The sequence below is a fragment of the Pan troglodytes genome, chromosome 17 (genome assembly GCF_028858775.2).
Source record: "Pan troglodytes isolate AG18354 chromosome 17, NHGRI_mPanTro3-v2.0_pri, whole genome shotgun sequence".
NCBI lineage: Eukaryota > Metazoa > Chordata > Mammalia > Primates > Hominidae > Pan > Pan troglodytes.
Genome location: NC_072415.2, coordinates 69,285,964 through 69,307,073, shown reverse-complemented (window position 1 = coordinate 69,307,073; position 21,110 = coordinate 69,285,964). Strand labels below are relative to the sequence as shown.

General features: G+C 40.6%; 1 protein-coding gene across 6 annotated transcripts; it reads right to left on the bottom strand.

Moving 5' to 3' along the window:
* Positions 1-9,037: 9,037 nt before the first annotated feature.
* GRP (gastrin releasing peptide) lies at positions 9,038-20,604 on the bottom strand. Of its 6 annotated transcripts, none has more exons than XM_009434080.3 (3): positions 20,387-20,604; positions 14,045-14,287; positions 9,038-9,405 (listed from the first exon to the last, which is right to left on the bottom strand). In XM_009434080.3, the coding sequence occupies exons 1-3, from the start codon at positions 20,454-20,456 to the stop codon at positions 9,341-9,343; spliced, it is 378 nt and encodes a 125-aa protein (XP_009432355.1). In that variant the 5' UTR covers positions 20,457-20,604; the 3' UTR covers positions 9,038-9,340. The 6 variants fall into 6 exon arrangements, with proteins under 6 accessions (XP_009432355.1, XP_009432354.1, XP_063651861.1 ...); XM_009434079.3 differs by lacking the exon at positions 20,387-20,604 and adding an exon at positions 19,377-20,192 and having other exon boundaries at positions 9,038-9,398; positions 14,064-14,287; XM_063795791.1 differs by lacking the exon at positions 20,387-20,604 and adding an exon at positions 19,377-20,190 and having other exon boundaries at positions 9,038-9,398.
* Positions 20,605-21,110: the final 506 nt, after the last annotated feature.

The following is a 21,110-nucleotide window of genomic DNA, read 5'->3' as shown; positions in this document are numbered from 1 at the left end:
TTGTAGTAAGCTGAGATTATGCCACTGCACTCCAGCCTGGGCAACAAGAGTAAAACTCTGTCAAAAAGAAAAAAAAAGTTGCACACACTGTAGAGAATCATAAGCATGAACAGGAATTTAAACAATATCATTGAACAAATCATGGAACAGTCTCCTTCCCCCTGACATACAGAACAGTAAACTGGGATCATAAATTCAAATGCCTAGAGGGAGCAGGCAGGTATTGTAAACAAACAGAGCAGGCAGAAGTGTGCACTAGGGTGTGGTGAGGAGTGTGGCGAAGTCACAAATGCGTCCCCCATGTACAGGGGCAGCACCAGCACTGATTGTCTTCTGGGAAAGCAGGCCCAGTAGCGGATTTTCTGATTTTGCAAAAGCTTGCAACCTGGATTTTTATATGAAATCCTCGGATGTTTAGATGTGACTAATTCTAATTTTCAAGACACTGTCCAGGCAAATGGCACATCTACAAAGGGCATCAGACCAGCATGCTACCAATTCCTCTCTACTAAATTCAACATTTTTTTCACATTATTCGCCTTTCTCCTCTCCTTCCATCCCCAGGAGTTAAGCGGGAAGAAAGGAGCTTCCTCTACAATCTGCTCTGGGCCTGTTTTTTGATTTTCATTTCTTAATTCAGGTTCAACCCCTAGCCTGTCCATTTGGGCTGTCTCTAGCTGAGGCATTTTGGGAAACTGCCAGGTGGAGGAGAACACAATTTGAAGCTCTCTATTTCCTTTTCATTTCTGTTTATTTCAGTGGTGGAATCAGAGCAGCAATTATGTTGTTACAGCAACAGCCACTTGTGTTGCAAGGCAAAGAGAGGAGTAAAGGATGAGAGAAGCCCAGACAAACGGGAGGAACAGCCTGTCAACTGCAATCACAGGCTGAGTGCTTTGAGAGAAGGAGAGGTACTATTTCTTGCTCTTAAAAGATTCATGGCTTTAAAACTATTCAAAAGGACTTTACATGAGCCTCTGAGTAGGAAATAAAACCTAAAACATTTCCACTTAATGGCAGTGACTAATTCTTGAGATTGCTATATTGATAGAACCAGGGCAGTGTGAGATCACAAGAAATGAACTTCACACCTGTGGCAGATGCTGTTGGGTGTCAATTCCAAATCAAAGCCGCCCTCCTTCCTTACCGAGAGAGTCTTGATTTTGTTTAGGGACTTGCCCCTCCTGCAACATGACTCATTGGTAAATCCTAATTGGGCGAGTCCAATCATGATGCCTCGATTCCCTTCATTAGTGTTGGCTTTAGCGCAGCCATGTAGCCCATGGGGTTACTAAGTTGTGAGGCATTTAGAGATCTCTGGGAAAGGATTTATCCCTATTAATTAGATGAAGCCTCAAAAGAGATAGTCCTTCTTCTTCCTCTGAATTTTGTCAGGTCTGGATGTGACACCCGGAGCTCCAGCAGCCATCTTGTGACTGTGAGAGAAGTCAGCTTAAGGACAAATTGGAAACACTGCTGGCAGAGTGGGAAGACGGAAAGACCCCACCTCTGAAGATATATTTGAGTCACTGAATTACCTTGAACTAAACAAGCCTGAGTTCCTCCTTCCCTCCAGAATAATCTTCCTTCTCCTTCTCTTTCTCCTCCTCCTCCTCCTTCTTCTTCCTCTTCTTCTTCTTCTTTTGAGACAGAGTCTTGCTCTGTCACCCCAGCTGGAGTGTAGTGGTGCAATCTCGGCTCACTGCAACCTCTGCCTCCCGGTTTCAAACGATTCTCCTGCCTCAGCCTCCGGAGTAGCTGGGACTACAGGCACCCCACCAACACGCCCAGCTAATTTTTATATTTTTTGTAGAGACAAGGTTTCACCATATTGGCCAAGCTGGTCCCAAACTCCTGACCTCAAGTGATCTACCCACCTCGACCTCCCAAATTCCTAGGATTATAGGAGTGAGCCACTGCACCCAGCCTGGAATTCTTGTATATCAATAATAAATCCTTTTATCTTTCATGCCAATTTGAGCTGAGGGGTTTTTTTTTTTTTTTTTTGTGGGGGGTGGGGAAGGAGTCTTGCTCTGTTGCCCAGGCTGGAGTGCAGTGGAGCGATCTTGGCTCACTGCAAGCTCCGCCTCCCGGGTTCACGCCATTCTCCTGCCTCAGCCTCCTGAGTAGCTGGGACTACAGGCACCTGCCACCGCGCCTGGCTATTTTTTGTTATTTTTTTTTAGTAGAGATGGGGTTTCACCGTGTTAGCCAGGATGGTCTCGATCTCCTGACCTCGTGATCTGCCTGCCTCGGCCTCCCAAAGTGCTGGGATTGCAGGCGTGAGCCACCACGCCCGGCCTGAGCTGAGGGGTTTCTAACAGCCACAGGTATGCTCATTGTTACAATGTTTATTCCTGAAGGTCTGCACAAATGGTCTTTCTATCTAGAGTCCTGTGGAATCATTCAGTCATCACCATCTTTTAATTAGTTTCGTGAATCCAATCACAGGGAAAACAAAAACAGTGCCATGTGTTCCCTTCTGCCAGAGTCCAGATTGCTTACCTTAGTCCAGTTTATTTACCAAGACCCCTTGTTTCTGAGATGATGTAGATGGAAGAGTGCAAATATACCTCCCTCATGTGTTTGTACAGAAATGCATGCATAAAGATAGGAGTGATACAGCACAAAGTGGGTTTTTTTCCATGTAAATAGATACTTGGAAATTGTCATATCTTGGGTTTAAGTTTAGTAATACGGTTTGTCTGTGTCCCACCCAAATCTCATCTTGAATTGCAGCTCCCATAATCCCCACGTGTCGTGGGAGGGAGCCAGTGGGAGACAATTGAATTATGGGGGCAGTTTCCTCCATGCTGTTCTCATGATAGTGAATAAGTTTCATGAGATCTCATGGTTTTATAAGAGGTTTCCCTTTTCACTTGGCTCTCATTTCTCTCTTGTCTGCCACCATGTAAGATGTGGCTTTCACCTTCTGCCATGATTGTGAGGCCTCCCCAGCCACATGGAACTGTGAGCCCATTAAACCTCTTTTCCTTTATAAATTACCCAGTCTTGGGTATGTCTTCATCAGCAGGATGAAAACTGACTAATACATGTAGAGATTAAAAGTGACGCCCAATCTATAAAACACGATCTTCATTGCAGCCTTTTGTTTTCAGAGATGGAGGGTAGGTGAAGTCATGAAGACCACATGTTTGTAAACCTGGTTTCCTGGCACTCAGTCTTGAGAACGAGACACAGGGCAGGGCAATTTCATACTAAACATGGGGGCCTATTGTCTAGGCAACTTCTGGTCATGTCAGGCTTAAGACCTCCTGGCTCCAACTTGGTTCTTTCTCGGATTCGATCTTGTCATAGCTGACATGGCAAACACCTCTGGTTGCCTATCAAACATCCATTTTCTTTTCCTTATTAAGAGAAATTTTGTTTTTGTTTTGTTTTGTTTTGTTTTCAGGGGAGCAGGGAGGTGATGTGGTAGCAAGGTCCTCACTGAAAAATCATATTTTCCAGCTTCCTTTGCTGCTAGAGATAGTCATGTGTCACAGTTCTGACCAAAACACCAAGGCTGAAGATTTCTCAGAAAGTTTTGTTTTCATGATATGCAGATCCTACCCTTTTCTGTTTCCCTCTCTCTTTTCTAGATGAAACTGGAGTGCGTTGGCTGGAGCTGCAGCCACCATTTTATAGCTAATCATGAAGGGAAATTAAAGAGAATCACAAAGATCTTGGCTCTGAATCCTCAGATTACTGCACTGGCCTGCACCTCTAGCCTCTAGACTTCTTGTGATGTGAGAGAAAATTAAACTTCTGTCTTCTTTAAGCCATGGATATGTGGTTTGATTTGGTTTTGTCACATGTATCCAAAAACTACTTCTAATTAATACAGATACAACTGACAGCCAAAGTACCACATGTTTCTAAAGGAGAGGGTGCTGGATTGTCAATTATCAGTATAAATCAATAGGAGAAATCTCTTATTTGGAATATTAAACAAAAATAATTAACAGATTGGATTTTTACATTTAAAAATATACATTAAAAACTCTTAGAGTTAAATTAGGAGGCAAAAGAGGATTTTAAAAAATATGATTATCATGTTTTCTTCATGCCCAAAGTGTGTGTGTGTGTGTGTGTGTGTGTGTGTGTATATATATATATATATTTTTTTTTTTTTTGACACAGTCTCACTCTGTTGCCCAGGCTGGAGTGGAGTGGTGTGATCTTGGCTCACTGCAACCTCTGCCTCCCAGGTTCAAGCGATTCTCATGCCTCAGCCTCCCGAGTAGCTGGGATTACAGGCATGCACCACCATGCCTGGCTAATTTTTGTATTTTTAGTAGAGACAGGATTTTGCCATGTTGGCCAGGCTGGTCTCAAACTCCTGGACTCAAGTGATCTGCACACCTCGGCCTCCCAAAGTGTTGGGATTACAGTTGTGAGCTACTGTGCTCGGCCACCAAAGTATATTTTTAATGTTTAAATATTTATTTAAACAAGGGGTAAAGAATCTGAGCAACACTCTTGGAAAGAGTAGTATATAATTAGTGTCAGAGAGTGGAAGGATGAAAAATACATTTTCTTCCTTGAGGCTATTGGAGTTTCCTTTGGAGTATAATATATCCTTGGCATTAATCAGGTGCTCCTCTCAATCCACCCATATCATGATCTACCTTGTCTGTCCATCATATATATGTTATACAATACAACATATATATGTTATATAATATATATAAGTTATATAATATATAATATATTATATATAATAAGTTATATAATATATAATATATTATATATAATAAGTTATATAATATATAATATATTATATATAATAAGTTATATAATATATAATATATAATATATTATATGTTATATAATATATATAATATATTATATGTAATATGTTATATAATATATATAATATATTATATATAATATGTTATATATTATATATAATATGTTATATAATACATAATATATTATATATAATATGTTATATATAATATAACATATAATATGTTATATAATATATATAATCTATGATATATAATATATTATATAATATATATAATCTATGATATATAATATGTTATATAATATATATAATCTATGATATATAATATGTTATATAATATATATAATCTATGATATATAATATGTTATATAATATATATAATCTATGATATATAATATGTTATATAATATATATAATCTATGATATATAATATGTTATATAATATATATAATCTATGATATATAATATGTTATATAATATATATAATCTATGATATATAATATGTTATATAATATATATAATCTATGATATATAATATGTTATATAATATATAATCTATGATATATAATATGTTATATAATATATAATCTATGATATATAATATGTTATATTATATATAATCTATGATATATAATATGTTATATTATATATAATCTATGATATATAATATGTTATATTATATATAATCTATGATATATAATATGTTATATTATATATAATCTATGATATATAATATGTTATATTATATATAATCTATGATATATAATATGTTATATTATATATAATCTATGATATATAATATGTTATATTATATATAATCTATGATATATAATATGTTATATTATATATAATCTATGATATATAATATGTTATATTATATATAATATATTATATATAATATGTAACATAATATATAATATATTATATATAATAGGTTATATAATATGTAATATATTATATATACGTTATATAATATGTAATATATTATATATAGTGTTATATAATATATATTATATATCGTATGTTATATAATATATATTATATATCGTATGTTATATAATATATATTATATATCGTATGTTATATAATATATATTATATATCGTATGTTATATAATATATATTATATATCGTATGTTATATAATATATAATATTATATATCGTATGTTATATAATATATAATATTATATATCGTATGTTATATAATATATAATATTATATATCGTATGTTATATAATATATAATATTATATATCGTATGTTATATAATATATAATATTATATATCGTATGTTATATAATATATAATATTATATATCGTATGTTATATAATATATAATATTATATATCGTATGTTATATAATATATAATATTATATATCGTATGTTATATAATATATAATATTATATATAATATATAATATATAATATGATATATAATATATTATATATGTTGTATATATTATATATGTTATATAACATGTTATATATGTTATATATAACATGTTATACATGTTATATGTTATATATGTTATATAACATTTGTGAACTAAGTAGAGTGGAAAGAAAGGTAGGGAGAGGATTCTGTATCACATCTGGGTCTGATTTAAGGTGATTAATTAAAAGAAACGAAGCCCTTGGAGGTGGAGCTAGGAGCCTTTTCCATGCACATGGTGAACATCGTTTCTTTGCTGTGAGGATGACAATGGTTCATAATTACAGGTCTCCCTTGAAGAGTTATTTCATGTTGTCTGAATAAAACAGCCAGTGGCTAAGGAAGTGAATAATGCAATCTCTACATTCTACTTAGATTACTCCCCACACAACCAAGCTGGGTTAAGATGCTCGGTAATGATAAAATATTCCCCAAGTAGGGAGTAAAAGGCGAGCATTTTGAGGCTAGAAATTGTACTGCTCTGCCGGAAATGCCTGCTTGGTGTGTTACTGAACCTCTAATCACATGCAAAAACTGCCAAATCGCCCAGAGCAATCCAACCTGTGGCACTAAAAAATAAAAATTAAAAAATAAAAAAAAAGACTGCTTTTCAAAGGAGAAATTCAAAGGCCATTACTGCTTTCTTCCCTTTTGGATTGTTCCTTCTGATTATCCTGCTTTGCTGCCAGGATTTCTAAGGTATCTGCTCTTAGAAGCAATCTTTTCATCTTGCTGTACTATGGACACACCTGGACTGTGTGCTGTGCAGAACAGCCACCAGGCTCCTGCTTTCCCTGAGTCCCAGGCTAGGGACTAACTGTTCTTTAGAGTAGGAATGGGCAGGAATCAAAGGGAAAATTCTTTTTGGGGAAAAAGGGAAGGGGCATATATTGTTTGTAGTCAATCACATCTCTGAACACCCTGTCTCCATTTTGACAGGGTCCCATTATTTTAGTCCCAAGAGCCCAAAGTAGAATCCTAAAAACTCCATTTCCCAGCAGCCCTTGCAGCTAGGTACAGGAATATAATGTAGGTTCCACCAATCAGACACTTATTCAAGACTGATTTGGGAGTCTCTGGGGAGGGCGGGGTGGGGGAAATCCTACTGCAGGCACAGGTGGTAGCAGAGGCAGAGGAAGAGAGCGCAGACTCAGGCAGTTCTGCAGCATGCTTCTAGGGGTAGCCACCTCATCAATACAATTAGAGACATGGCTTTGGGCATTGAGCCTGCAAGTTTAGGCTTGAGCCCGGTTCTCTGGTCTTCCCTGACTAATATCTACCCATCGATTTTCTCCTTTTCTACTTAAACTACCCAAGGTGGATGCTATTATCTTTAGCTAAAAATTACCTGACCCAATAGGCACACACATGTGTGGTGTGATATAACTCCCCTTGCAAATAATTTCTTTTTTAATTTTGCAGGGAAGAGTATACCTCTCAAAAAGATTCTAACCTTGACCGGGTTTGGCACAGAGGAGCACTGCAAGGGAGAGGAGATTTGAGAGAGCTGTTCTTACATCGCAATCAGAACTCATGGAAAAAAGTGATGGCTGCCAAAACATGGGATCACGTAGGTTTACTCTTGTGAAACAGCCAAACAAGTGATAGTCTGGATGGGGTTATTCTAGGAGCACTGGCCTATGTCCAGGAAACCTTTTCTCTTTGCCTGAAATCCCACCATTAGAGAAAGCTTCCCCTGGGTCTGGAAGGTGTTTTTTGTTTGTTTGTTTTTTGGTTTTTTTGTTTGTTTTTGGGGTTTTGTTTTTTTGGGGGGGTTTTTTTGGTGTTTTTTTTTTTTTTTCTCTCTATGAGTGTCCTATTGGAAGGCAAATCCTTGAGAGGGCTTACACCTTCATCATCAGCGGCATGGGGGCTTTAGTTGACATAACTCAGGATCAAATCCTTGGGAAAGAGGCTGAAGATGGTCTCATGATAGAGAACAGGGGCCCTGTAGAGGAACGTGGTAACACTGAAAACACAGTTCACACATTTCCCCAGGTCTAGCTGTGTATATGTTGTGAATCAACATGGTTTTAAAAGAAATTAGGAAGAACTCATCATCTCTTATGTGGTTCTAGGTAATCAAAACAAGAGCAAGGCAAATCTCTTTAAGGTTGCTAATGTGATTTTCCTAAATGAAGAAATTCTAAACATATGGCAAGAAGCTTCAAAATCTGTTAATGTGCAAATGTCATGATAAAAAAGGAATCGGTTAAAAAAAAAATAGAACTAGTGAGTGTTAACGAACTGCCAGGCCACATTCTCTGAAAATGGAAGGAACTGAATTCATCTTATTCTTTAGCTGTGGAACTAACTAAATCTGGCACTGGGGACGACTCCTCCCAGACTGGCGATGAAATTTTGAAAAAACAGTGCTACTTGCTAGGCATAAATATACTGAAAGGGACATTTAAAATGAGTAATGCAGGAAATCTGGTGACTGTGGATGTCTAGATCCCAGTTCCATTTACTATGTGACTTGGGCAAGGCACTTGATCTCTTTAATCCTCTGTTTCCTCATCTGTTAAATGGAAATGATAATTCTCAGCTTAAAGGACTATTAGGAGGCGTCCCTCAGTAATATCAGCAAAATACCTGGTCATGGTAGGGGCTGAAGATTAGGGAATTCTTAAGTGATGAATAGGGCTAGCCTCCATCTTCAACCTGGCTCACCTGATGGGAATGAGAAAGTGAGGGAGCCTCTGGAAAGGCTCTAAGTCACTACAAGGATTCAGAGGGGAGAGCTTCAGCCTGACTTGATCAGTGAGCACACGAGTACGTCCTCAAGCTGTTTGTTCATCTCTGCCACACTATCCTCTCATTTGGGATTGAAATAAGAGAACAGCCTGCCCTTTGGACAATGTGTTTAAGCTTTTATTGTGAATGGTAACAGCTCGGGGCCTTGAATCTAACCAACAGGTAGCCTAGATATAAAAAAGCATTAATTGGAAGACTCTTTTCGACAACTGTTCACAGCAAACAAGTTTAAACCAGAAGATGCTGCTTGAAAATCACGAATTTAGTCAAGGATGAAAGATACAGAATAGTCAAATATTTTGCACAAGGAAATCTTGTTGATGATCCGTAGAACTGATGCTTGCAGAACGCAGTCTCTTAGGGGTTTTGTTTTTCTCTTTTCAGAGAGGCCATCATTATCATTGCTGGTTCAGCTGGGGGTTCCTTCCTTCACGTTGAGAACCTGGAGCAGAGAGTCTACCAACTTAAGAAATATTAGAAAGAGTTCAGCAAACAGAGTGAGCTGAAGTCTAATCCTAGAAGTAAATCCATTCCCACAAGTCATCAGCATCACTTGGGAGCTTGTTAGAAAGGCAAATTCTTGGTTCAACCTAACACCTACTAAATCAGAAACTCCGGGGGCGGAGCGCAGCAATCTGTACTTTCACAAGCCCTGCAGGTGATTCTGAGCCTGTAAAATTTGAGAACCAGAGCTGTCCCCCAGGAGATAAATTAACTTCTACTTTTTTTTTGAGCTACTGCATTTTGGGATCTTATTGTTTTATCAGCTTAACATGCACCCTGATATGATTACTCAGGTATGTTTTAACCAATGTTGGTTAATGTATTATCCCCAGGAACTTATTACTAGAGGAGCAGCTGAGTGTTAAATTCTGGGAATGTGGAATTTGAATTCTTACTTTGCTTACTTTGACAGTGCGTCGTTATACAAGTCAAAGCTAGTTTCTGCATTACATAATTATACATTACAAACCTACAACTGTAAATGGTAGTAGTGTGGAAACTTGGGAAGAGGAGTTAATTTGGATTTCTGCCAATTCTAAATTTATTGTGGTTTGCTTGTTGTGGCTTCTGCTCAAATTAACTAAGACTAAAGAAAGAATGAGTAGTTATAATTTTAAAATACTTCTTTGTTCCCCTATAGCACCCTTTACGCGCTGAGATGAAAAAACACTTTTTGTTGAGACTAAGAGCTTATTACTCTTCCCAAGATTCTCTGGCAATTCAGATTCCCCAACTTCCATATCAGCCATTTGCTTCTAATAAAGGAACTACTGATATTCTTGGGCAAATTATTACCTCCTCTGGCTCAGTTGTTTTGACCATGGGCTAATGAGCCCAGGGCCTGGGGTTTGATTCCCACGCATGCCAATTAGCTTTGCTTGCCTCCACCAACCCAGGCTGCCCTATTAAAGCCTGCCGCCTGTCCGAAGATGCCACCACACATCTTGCCTTATGAGTCATTGGTCATAAAAGGGGCCAGCTAATGTGTAGGGAAAAAAATCTACATAACTCCCCCATTGGCTCAAAATATTGAATAAGAGAGGTTTGGCTGGAGGGAATAAAACTAAAAGGAAAAGGAGAGTTGTGGAACCTAGGAAGATCAAGGAACTGGGAGGCAATGGGCAGGGTCCATTGTTGGGGGTAGGGAGGAGCTATATTCCAGGTGGGGGCCAACTTTACTCTACTCCTTCATAGAAAGTGCCAGGGTAATCAGAAGGTTATGAGTGATTCTTGATTGTATGTTGCTTTTTCTATATTTGGCACTTCCTTTGGAGCATTTCAAATATTCAGAAAAAAGACCTTCCTATTCTCTGTACTGATTTGATGAGACAGTGAGAGCAGTCCCTTCAAAGTGAAGAACGAACACATTTACTTTCTTTCCATAACAGCCTTTGTAGCTCACTTCCTTGCCCTCTTCATGTCCACTAAATAAAAGGAGAGACCTAAGCTGCAAAGAATAAGGGACTAAGTCCAAATTATAAAGGTAGACCAAAGGCCAACTAAAACCTCCATTGAAACCCAGGACAATGAACAACCACATCCAGGATCATGGATGAGGCCCTGGAGCTTCATCCATGGGGATGAGTTTCATGTTGCAGAAACAGAACAGAGTTTCATGTTGCAGAAACCATGTGGGAAAAGTTCCATTAATTGCAGAATAGAATTAAAAGATTTGTGAGAAGGGCACAGTTAAAAGGATTAAGGTTAACCTTGAACATTGCTGGGCATAATTGCTCTAAAAGTTCTGGAGCTGTTTCCATGGTCGAGCAATCTAGTTTCAGTGCACATTACACACATCCTTTATGAATTAAGTAAATATCTTTGTCATCAAAACATAGGAAATGCTTGGAGTTTCTAACCACAGCTCCAAGAGAGTTGGCAACAGTACTTGATGTTTTATTACTAAAATGAGAGAGGAGAGCATATGTAGATAGTTTTTAATTTTAAGAACAGTCCTTCAGCCTCTGAAAACTCCTGCTGCTAATTCTGGCAATGCTTATCTAAGTTATTAAGTTTCTCTCTAATACTCCCATAACTCTAAGATATGGGAGATATATGGGTTTCTAATAGAACTATTCTCTTGGCACCCCTTCTTTTTGAATAAGATCATTGTAAGGTGTTTTCAATTTTCATAACAGCATACTTTCATTGAGGTGGAATTTCCAGTGCAAGAGAAGCAATAAAATATTTTGGTCTCTGCAAACACGAACTGTGGAACTTGTTTTTGTGTTACTAGGAAATATAGCCAAAAGAATAGTACCAATGTGTGCGATAACTAATTATTCAACTGGAGGTGGAATTAAATGAGATGGGCTTTCTAAACCTGTAAAAAGAAAAACAATGCATAAAAATAATAGAAAAGCAAAGCCTGATTTTTTTAATAATCTTTTTGATGACCTTTTTCAGTTCACTTGGGATAAGGACTGCCCCCTTTAAGCAGTCACTCTCCGCAGCTGCCCACTCAACCCATCCTACTATACTGCTACTCAGACACCTTTGTGGAGCTATTCTTTTCGCGGTTGCCTTTGAAGCTTACAGAATATTCTTCTGAATGTGGTGGAAAATTTTTGATCCTTAAGGAAGGAGTTGAATTTGCCAAAAGATTCCAAAGATATGCAGAGCCAGGTTGAGGAAATAAAATAACAAACTGGACACTGCTGTTTGTTTCAAAAATGAGGCACTATAGTAATATGATTGTGTGTTAGTAGAGGGGAGTATTTCATGAACGAGCTATGAGGGCAAGTCCAGTTCAATGTTTGCAAGAATTATTTTCAAGGGTTTTGTGGTGGCAATTTTTGTTACTGTTCAGACAAATGAGAAGGGTACTGCTGTTGGATATCCACCTACAGGAACTCTGGCAAAGCACCTGACCATGAAAAAGGCACGGCAGCTAGAATCTGAGAAGCCACCTGCAAGTTCACAGAACCCTCAGAGTATGGGATCAATCAGTAAAGAAAGGGGCTGATGACATAACACCTATGACACAGGTATGGACCAGACAATCGCTTGGGGTTTTGTACAAAGTTGGTATTTATTTCTGTATTGGTTTATTTAATCTGGGATTGTTTTTTGTTTTTGTTTTTTTTCTGAATAAAAGCTACAAAGACTTTCCCTCTAGGTGCTTAGTGCAACAAGTGAACTTCAGTTTCCATTTAGCATAGAAACCCACATTTGGGAGGCCAAGGCTGAGGGAAATCACTTGAGCCCAGGAGTTTGAGACAAGCATGGGCAACATAGCCAGTCCTTGTCAAAAAAAAAAAGAGAGAGAGAGAGCAAGAGAGAAAGGAAAGAAAAGAAAAGAAAGAAAGAAAGAAAGAAAGAAAGAAAGAAAGAAAGAAAAGAAACCACATAGCCAGAACTTGTAAGAAAGGAAGGAAGAAAGAAAAAAGAAAAAAAAAGAAAGAGAAAGACCAGAATAGACCCAAAGGGCAGTGAAATAGAAAGCTTCCCTCCAGAAAGCCAGCCGAGGCTTGGCAAAGGCAGCTCTGAGCCCCTAAAGGGGCCATGAGTCTTCACCATGAAAGAGAGAAGAAGGAAGCTCTCCAGTACTGTGAGTGGAAAGCAATATTATTTATTGTCAGAAGCAGCAAGTAGCAAGGCCTTCAGCCTGGATCCTTTATATTAAGATCAATGAGGACCATTTCTGGAAGATGTCTGGCATGGTACAGACTGTCTGAGGCAGACTGAGCACAGGCCCTTACCCTGATTTTATCAGTGAAAAGCTATGGGACTAGTTTCCTTACCTCTAAAATGGAGAGAATAATAGAATCTTCCGTCTAAGACTGCTGTGAGCATAAGCCGAGAAAATGGAGGTAAACTGCTTAGCCCAATACTTGGATTATCGTAAATATTCAGTAAAACTAGCCACCGTTGTTATTGTAATTATTATTTTGTATTTTATTATACATTTCATGGAAACTTAAAAGTTAGTGATAATCACCTCATTTTCAGTTGCCTTGCTTTCTTCCTGTAAATTTTATTCTCTCTTATCTTGCTCACTGTCTTTAAGCATTGCCAGTTTAGTATAATTATTTTCCCCTATCCTCTATAAAATCATATACAGGATGGATTTGTTGATCTCAGACATGTTCACTGAGTTTAAAAATATTAGGATGAAACCTGAACTAGGTACTCCTGGAACAAATATGAGGAAGTGCTACTTTGTGTCAAAGGTAGCAAACAAGAATGCTGTCTTCTAAAAACAGGAACTTCCACTAGTGTTCACCAGAAATAAAATAAAATCTGTAGATCCACAAGGATTTACTCAAATAGTTTGCAGACTCACTATCAAAACATTCTGGTAGGGCCTGTGTGTTAAAAAAAAAAAAAAATCCCATCAATGCGTAATGGCAAATAGACAAAATTGCTGAAAAAAACTAAATTGGAGTTTGGAATCAATATCCTTTTGACTATATGTCAAAAAGAAGAGAATGTAGAAATTGTCTGTCAATGTGCTTAGCATGTATTGGTGTTAGCCTAATGTAGCGACTGTGAAGGTTTATATCATAAGCAATTCTATTCTTCCTCCTTTGAACTTGCCCTCTTTCCACCTCTCCCCAGATACCTCCCACCCCATCTTGCATGTATGTTTCTTTTACCTTTGCCTTTTGAACCTACGTCTTTGAAGTTGCTGCTATCCTCTGAATCCCACGAAGGCTGCTGATTGCCCAGGGCCTTGGGTTGAGGTGGCTGGTGGTTTCTGTTCTCCTTTGCTTCTATGAGACCCAGCAAATTCCTTGCAGCTTCTTCCCACCTGATGTACTCTCTCAGCTGCTGCTTCAGGCTCCCTCTCTCAGAAACAGAAGAAGACTCCCCTGTGCTCTTTTTCCCCATTAAGTGCCCTGTAAAAACAAAAACAAAAACACTCAGAATGCCACAAATTTAACCAAAGGGAATGAATGAGAAATTTAAAAGAAATTTAAAGCCAATTGTGTTTGTGCTGCTTTCTCCTAAATGCAGAATAAATCATGTTTTATTAAGAGTTAGTTCATAAACGACAGATAGATTTTGCTCTCTGTTCAAAATGTGCAATGAGCTAGACAGCATTCAGAACTGCAACTCAGGAACCCTGGGTTTGGTTGCAGCACCTCTCCTAACTAGTTAGGTGACCTCTGCCAAGTCGTTTAGCACCCCTAGTCTTCAATTTTCTCAACTATAAAATGAACAGGGTAGACTAGATTAAATCTAAGGAGGCTTCCATATCTAAAATTCTATCATCAATTCTGTGTGCACCAAATTCTATTTCCAACTGAAAGATGGAGTTTAAACATCTTCCCCAGCCAATTTTGAATTGCTGCTGAAAATAAAAGTCTCCATGCTTTTCTTTGTGTGGTTTTTTAAAAATATTGCTTTCCTTTTATCGTAGTAAAAAAAAATACCAAAGGAATTTTTCATTTAAACTTTCTCAGAGTTTTAGTTGAGACTGAACTTAGAAAACTACCCAGATTTACTGTTTGTTAAGAGTGTAGTGAAAAACAAGTTGAAAACAAGCCCTGAGTAACACTTTACAGCCGCATAAATGCAGAATTTTCTCTTGGGTGTCTGAAAGTCTATCAGTGGCTCCAGGAATGTGTACTAGCCTTGTAAATAATTTTTTTTTAAAACTGCTGTTAAGGAGGCCAAACCATCAAAAACATGAAAATTTATGTATGCAAGAGAGGATAACTTGGAGTCAGAAGTGGGTACAGAATTCAAGGTCTGCATTCTTAACACTTTAGACCCTTGCTTGAATATTCTCATGTTCTCTATTTCTTACAGTTGATTTTTCCTCTCTCTGTAGTTGGACTTTGTAGCACTTTGAAATTTCTAACGTCAACAAAACTATGGTGCTTTTGATCTAAAGTGTGCAAGGAAAAAGGTCTTTGTGGTTCCAACACTGACTGGCATTAGAAGTATTTAAGGCAAACATAAAATTTGAAAGATCTTCAGTCTTAAAATGGAAAGAGGCCCCTTCCCAGAAGTTCTATCCACCAACAGAGAAGCCCTCACTTTAACTTTATTGCTTTTATGTGTATTGCGATTTGCAGTTTATGAGATGTTTAAATGTGCTGGATTTCATTTGATCCATATGCTAATTGGTTTGGTGAAAATGAGACTTGCCAGAGGTCACACAGATGTAAGCAACTATTTTAGGATTAAAATCAGTTCACAATCTAGACTACATTATTACACTGCTTGGCAATGTCTTCTAACTTGCTAAGAATATAAGGTAGCTAAAATCATTCTGGGATCTGGAAATAAGGATAAGGTCTACAAAAGGCTTTCTAATGTTATAAAAATAGGGATTATATGCCAATATATCATGATGCATTATGTAATTGAGAAAAATTAATTCTATGAGTATTAAGGAGCATTAAAATCAGGTTTACTGCATTGCAGTGTGAGCATTTGCCAAATTGCTTATGACATGAGACTTCACACAATTTCAGGATCCTAACTGGGGATACTGTCCCAAGTGAAGACCTGGAATCCTGAATGATTGGCTCCTCACGTATCAGCTTGGTCACATGGTGCTCAGATAGCCACTCAATAACCTTGCATTCAGCCATAATGGTGATTATGTTGTGCAACTTCCCAGGAAGTAGTGATGCATTTGGCTTTATTTATATGGAGGAAATTAAATCATGATGGTTGGAAGGCAGGATTAGAATCCTGATACTCCCAGTAATGACCTAGATCACCTTGCCCTTCTAACTGACTATCATCTAGTTAGAATGCTGGAAATGAGAAAGAGTTATTGCCAGTAAAACAGAGAAGTGATGCAGATATCACACATAAGAACCTCATTTTTGTCATACCTGAATAATTTTGTGGACTTTTCTAAAATGGGAGGAGAAAGTTATTCTCCATTCTGTGATTGTACTAACTTTCAGTACTTACATATATGGGGAATGTGTGGGGATCAGTTCTTTATCTCTAGTTCCATAGACTGGTTGCTAAGGAGAGCACGCTATCTGTAACATCCCAGGGAAGTACACATTCCCTGGGTCCAATTTTGCTTTTGAGCTAGTGACTGTCAACCAAATCATCATCTCCATGGCAACATGGATGATACGCCCACTTCCACCTCTTCTCCCAACATCATTTGTCAAGTGCCCATATCATAATAATGGAAATCTCACCACAGACAAAAGACAGGCACTTGAAAAAAATAAAACCTTGATCAGAGAAAAAAAGAGCTTTTGTTCTTTTTATTAATCATTTAAAGATACTACTAAAGGGAAGGTTTGAGACAGAAATGAATGAGACAGAAATGAATAAGACATAGATGAAAGTATTGAGTACTACTAAGAAGTAGTATTTTTGGACCCACACTTAAATTCTATTCCACAGTTTCTGGGGCCATAACAAGCCATTCTGCAGTGGAATACTGGTATTTCCAAATTCAACCTTCTGGGATATGTCTCACGTCCAAGTTAGAACCACAATTAGGAGCATTTCATGGGTGCACAGGGAATAGTAGCCAGTATAAGTGTTGTCATATATTTTCATCACACAAACAAAACATTTCCATGAACATCAAGCCAGATAAAAATTTGTTAAGTTTTCAAGCTGTTAACCTTTTTTCCATTGCTGCACCATGCTTCTCTCAGCTAGAAGAAGCAATTTACTTACCAAGCCTGTAAATGTGTGCTGACAGCATCCTCATGGACAGCAGCATGTAGCTTTGGTTTTATATAATTAAAACTAAACTACATGTCTTTGGTGATTGAAGAGGATAAGCATTTTCTTGAGATAACTGAAAGCTAAATTTGAAGTGTAACATCATTCATCCTTGTCAATGCTCATATTCCAACAGAGGGCATGTTACTCAAAGCAAACGTTTTCTCAACCGCAAGGTAATTTTAGGCTAAAATGTGAGTTTCTACTTCACCTCCCTCTTTCCCTTGCTCCTCCTCAACTCTGCACAGTTATCAAAGGGAGAGAAAAAAGTGCATTTGAGAATAAATATGAAAATGGTATTTGGGGTCACCACTGGTTGGTATTCTTTGGGTTAGGAATGCTCAAGTACCACTATGAAGGGCAATTAAATGGCAGACACCCTAAATACCTGGAGACAGATGTTCTGCGGAACTACAGCAAATCAAGATTGGCTTAACTTGCACCAGAAATAACACGATGCCACTCCCCAGTTAACTCTACTGTCCTCCTTTGGGCCTGCAAGCGTTACCTAATAATAAGCTTTATTAGTGCAATAATATAGATGAGTACAAAGAGATTGGGAATCCAGAACTTTCATTCCATCTTTCCAGCCCCATTGGCTGGTGGCTGGGCCAGATAATGGCCACTTGATCTAAGCTCCCAGAAGCCCTCTTTAAGAAGCATCAATTCTAAGTTTGGATTCTTCAACACCTGCTAAGCATCCTTCATTCTTGAAATGGAGGGTTTTTCAGCTTCACCCATTCCAACCTCTCCTCTCCACACCAGACTACTGGGTTCCTCCTGTCCCTCAGCGATCACACATCCTCTCATCTCTGGAACTGTCAAGACTTGGCAAATGATTATTTTAGCAACAGTGGAAACCACTCTATTGCAACCCAAAGATCTCGACTTCCCTCACAAAAGCACACACGACACAGACGAGCTGAGGAAGCAACAGTTCCAGTCCCACTCCTTTCCCCAAATTATTTATCTTCTATCAAGATTTGTGAATCAGCCGATATATGAATTAGCAAGTACTTGTTCAACACACCGTTCCCCAGCGCCCCTTCTAAGTAGATGGCTAAGGAAATACACACACACACACACAGACACACACACATACACACTCTTAACTCTCTTCAGGGATTAACCAGCTTCCCACGAAGCTGGTTGGGGTTGTTGTAGTTGGCTTTTGTGGGGCGGGTAGGTGAGGGAGTGAGGAAGTTGGACGCTCTGCGTTTGCTGGAAGCTATGCTTGGCGACGCCGAGAGCCCTGGGGTGATGCTGGGTGAGCCGAGGCTGCCAGGCGCTTCCTGCCTCACAGCTGAGCGAAAGCAGCGAGTGCGCGCAGGGCGGAATCCTGACCCCACCCGCAGGCGCCCTCCCCACCCGCAGCGCGGCCGTCCTCTCCGCCCGGGTTCTGGGCGCCGTGGCGAGGGAGCCTGCAAGCCGGTGCCTAGAGAGCAGGACCTGTTGCAGAGGGAATGGGAAAGGAGCGAGGGGAAAGGGCGAAGTCGTGGGTCAAGAGGGGCGGAGAAAGAGCGGAGCTCAGAGGGGCAGAGAGATTGGGATGAGCTTGGAGAGCAGGCGAGATTCCCCAAGCTCAGAGCCTGCTGGCTGGAAAGAGGGAGGGCAAAAGGACAGGGAAAAGAATATCGCTGCAAAGCGAAGAGAAGGACTGAGGAAACTCCAGAGAGTCACAGACAGGCGGGATTCAGGGCACTGCGCACTGAACAGATGTGAAACCCGGGGCGGGAGCGCTGCACCCTAGGTCCCCACACCTGTGGCTTTGCGGGGCGCATAGGCGCAGCTTAGATTTCAGCCCATGCCAGTCGCTGTTGAGGCCACCGAGCTGGACCAGGGTTCTGCGATGCTTTCAAGGGACAACGCTCCCCAAGATTATTCTAGGAGAGTACCGTGCCAGACAGGTTGAGACTAGGCGGACAAAAGGAGATGTAGGATGGGCGCAGAGGGAAGGTGATCTGCACCGGGGTTGGCTGTTGGGAGCTCGGGTGCCCTGGGGAAGACGGGGAGACAGGCTGGAAGCGAGCGGGAAAGGATCAGCGGACCAGCCTGCGGCTGACGAGGGACTCATGGGCTCCCTAGAATGGGGAAAGGTGGGGTGGAGTTTTAGGAGAACGGGGAAGGTTTTTGTCGCTAGAAAGGTCACAACAAACCCAGCTCCCAAAGCTGGGCCAGGGAAACGCAAAGAAATGGGGAGACAGGTCCCCTCCGGCTGGCTGATCCAGAGGAGGACAAGCGCGCGGCTCCCGCGGCCAGGACACTCACCCACCGCCCAGTGGTTGCCGCGCGGGTACATCTTGGTCAGCACGGTCCCTCCGCCCGCAGGCAGCGGGACCGCTCGCCCCCGGGGCGCCTGGCAGAGGACCAGCGCCAGCAGGACCAGCGGGAGCTCACGGCCGCGCATGGTCCCGACGGGAAGCCCTTGGAGCGCGCCGGAGAGGCTGGGAAGAGCAGAGACTGGTGACCCGGACCTCGGAGGAGCTCCGCCGCCGCAGCCGCTGGTGCTACTGCTGCGGCCTCCACTAGGGCCCCTACTTTATATGGAAGCCCGGGCGGGGGGGGCTGGGGGGCTCTTCTATCGCGGACCAGAGCGCTCTGACGTCTCCCTATAGCTAACCGGGGCGCTGGGACGCCCGGTCCGGAAAACCATCCATCTCCCCGCCGAGTGATGAAAAGGCTGAGTGTACATTGCCCCCTCTTTTTTCCTCGTAGCCCCGTCCGCCTTCCCCACATCGGATTAATTCCTCCGGTCCTCGACGCCTTCCATCCAACACAATTTAGTGAACTCCTCCCTCTCCAGGCTCGCCGGCGCCTCCAGCCTTAGCTGCCTTGAGAGTCCTGGAGAGGGCGACCCCGCTGCCTGATCTGGGCCGGGAGGGGTGGGGGGTGTAGCTGGAGACGGGTGAGCTCTAAAGATGGATGGGCTTTGCTGGAGGGATTTGGAACCACCATTTGAAGGCCTTCTGATTCTCCAGACCTTTCTCTTCGTAGGCCACATCTTTGCTGTCCCAGCCCATAGATTTCGGAACCTTGCCTCCTTGCAGATCTCTCTCTCTTTCTCTGGACCTTGCCTCTTTCTTGCAGATCTCCTCCCCTCCTCTCCCCTCCTCTCCCCTCCTCTCCCCTCCCCTCCCCTCCCCTCCACTCCCTTTCTCTCTTCTCCTCCCCTTCCCATCCCTCTCTCTCTCCCCTCCTCCCCAATCTCTCTCTCTCTGTCTCTCTCTCCCCCTCTGCTGCCCTCCACCTTAAGGTTAAGGGCAGTATCCTTAACCCACCTGGTATTCCCAGGCAGCTCTGCCCACTTGTATGGCAAGACAGAAGATAGCTGGCCCTTTTCACAAGCATGCAACTTCCATGGAATAGAGAAAGAAACTGCTTTATGCCAGTTTCCCTAGGCTGCCTCTACCTGAAAGCTCAAACTGTCCCTAAACTGCCACATACACACCCCTCTAGAGTTGCTCAACGTTCCTCTGCTCCTTCTGTTCTCAGATCTAAAGAATGGTCACCAGCCCAATCCCCGAGGTTCTAAATACCATGGATACAAAGGGGATCAGCACCATAGCAATGCAACAATAAATAGAAGCTGGTAGGATGCTGTTGCCCACGTTTTGGCTGCCAGAGTTGGCCGTGTGGTTGAAATAGGTGAGGTCTATTCCTCCTCAAATGCTTGTTAATTGCCTCCCTGTTGGGTCTTTAGTGTTCCATGTCAACATGGTGTTGATATTGATATATTGATATTGATAAAGTTGAAAACATACACTTGTGTCTGAGTATCTGCTGATTCAATACATTCTTCTTTTTTTTTTTTTTTTTTGAGACAGAGTCTTGCTCTGTCACCCAGACTGGAGTGCAATGGCGTAATCTGGGCTCACTGCAACCTCTGCCTCCCCAGCTCAAGTGATTCTCCTGTCTCCGCCTGTGGAGTAGCTGACATCACAGGCATGCACCACCACGTCTGGCTAATTTTGTATTTTTAGTAGAGATGAGGTTTCACCATGT

Coding starts and splice junctions, on each gene's coding strand:
- GRP (XM_001142106.6), bottom strand. CDS start 19,515: ATGCGCGGCCGTGAGCTCCCGCTGGTCCTGCTGGCGCTGGTCCTCTGC. Junction 14,288..19,376: donor CGGCAACCACTGGGCGGTGG/GTGAGTGTCCTG, acceptor TTGTTTTTACAG/GGCACTTAATGGGGAAAAAG. Junction 9,406..14,044: donor CGTAGGTTCAAAAGGCAAAG/GTAAAAGAAACA, acceptor ATATTTCTTAAG/TTGGTAGACTCTCTGCTCCA.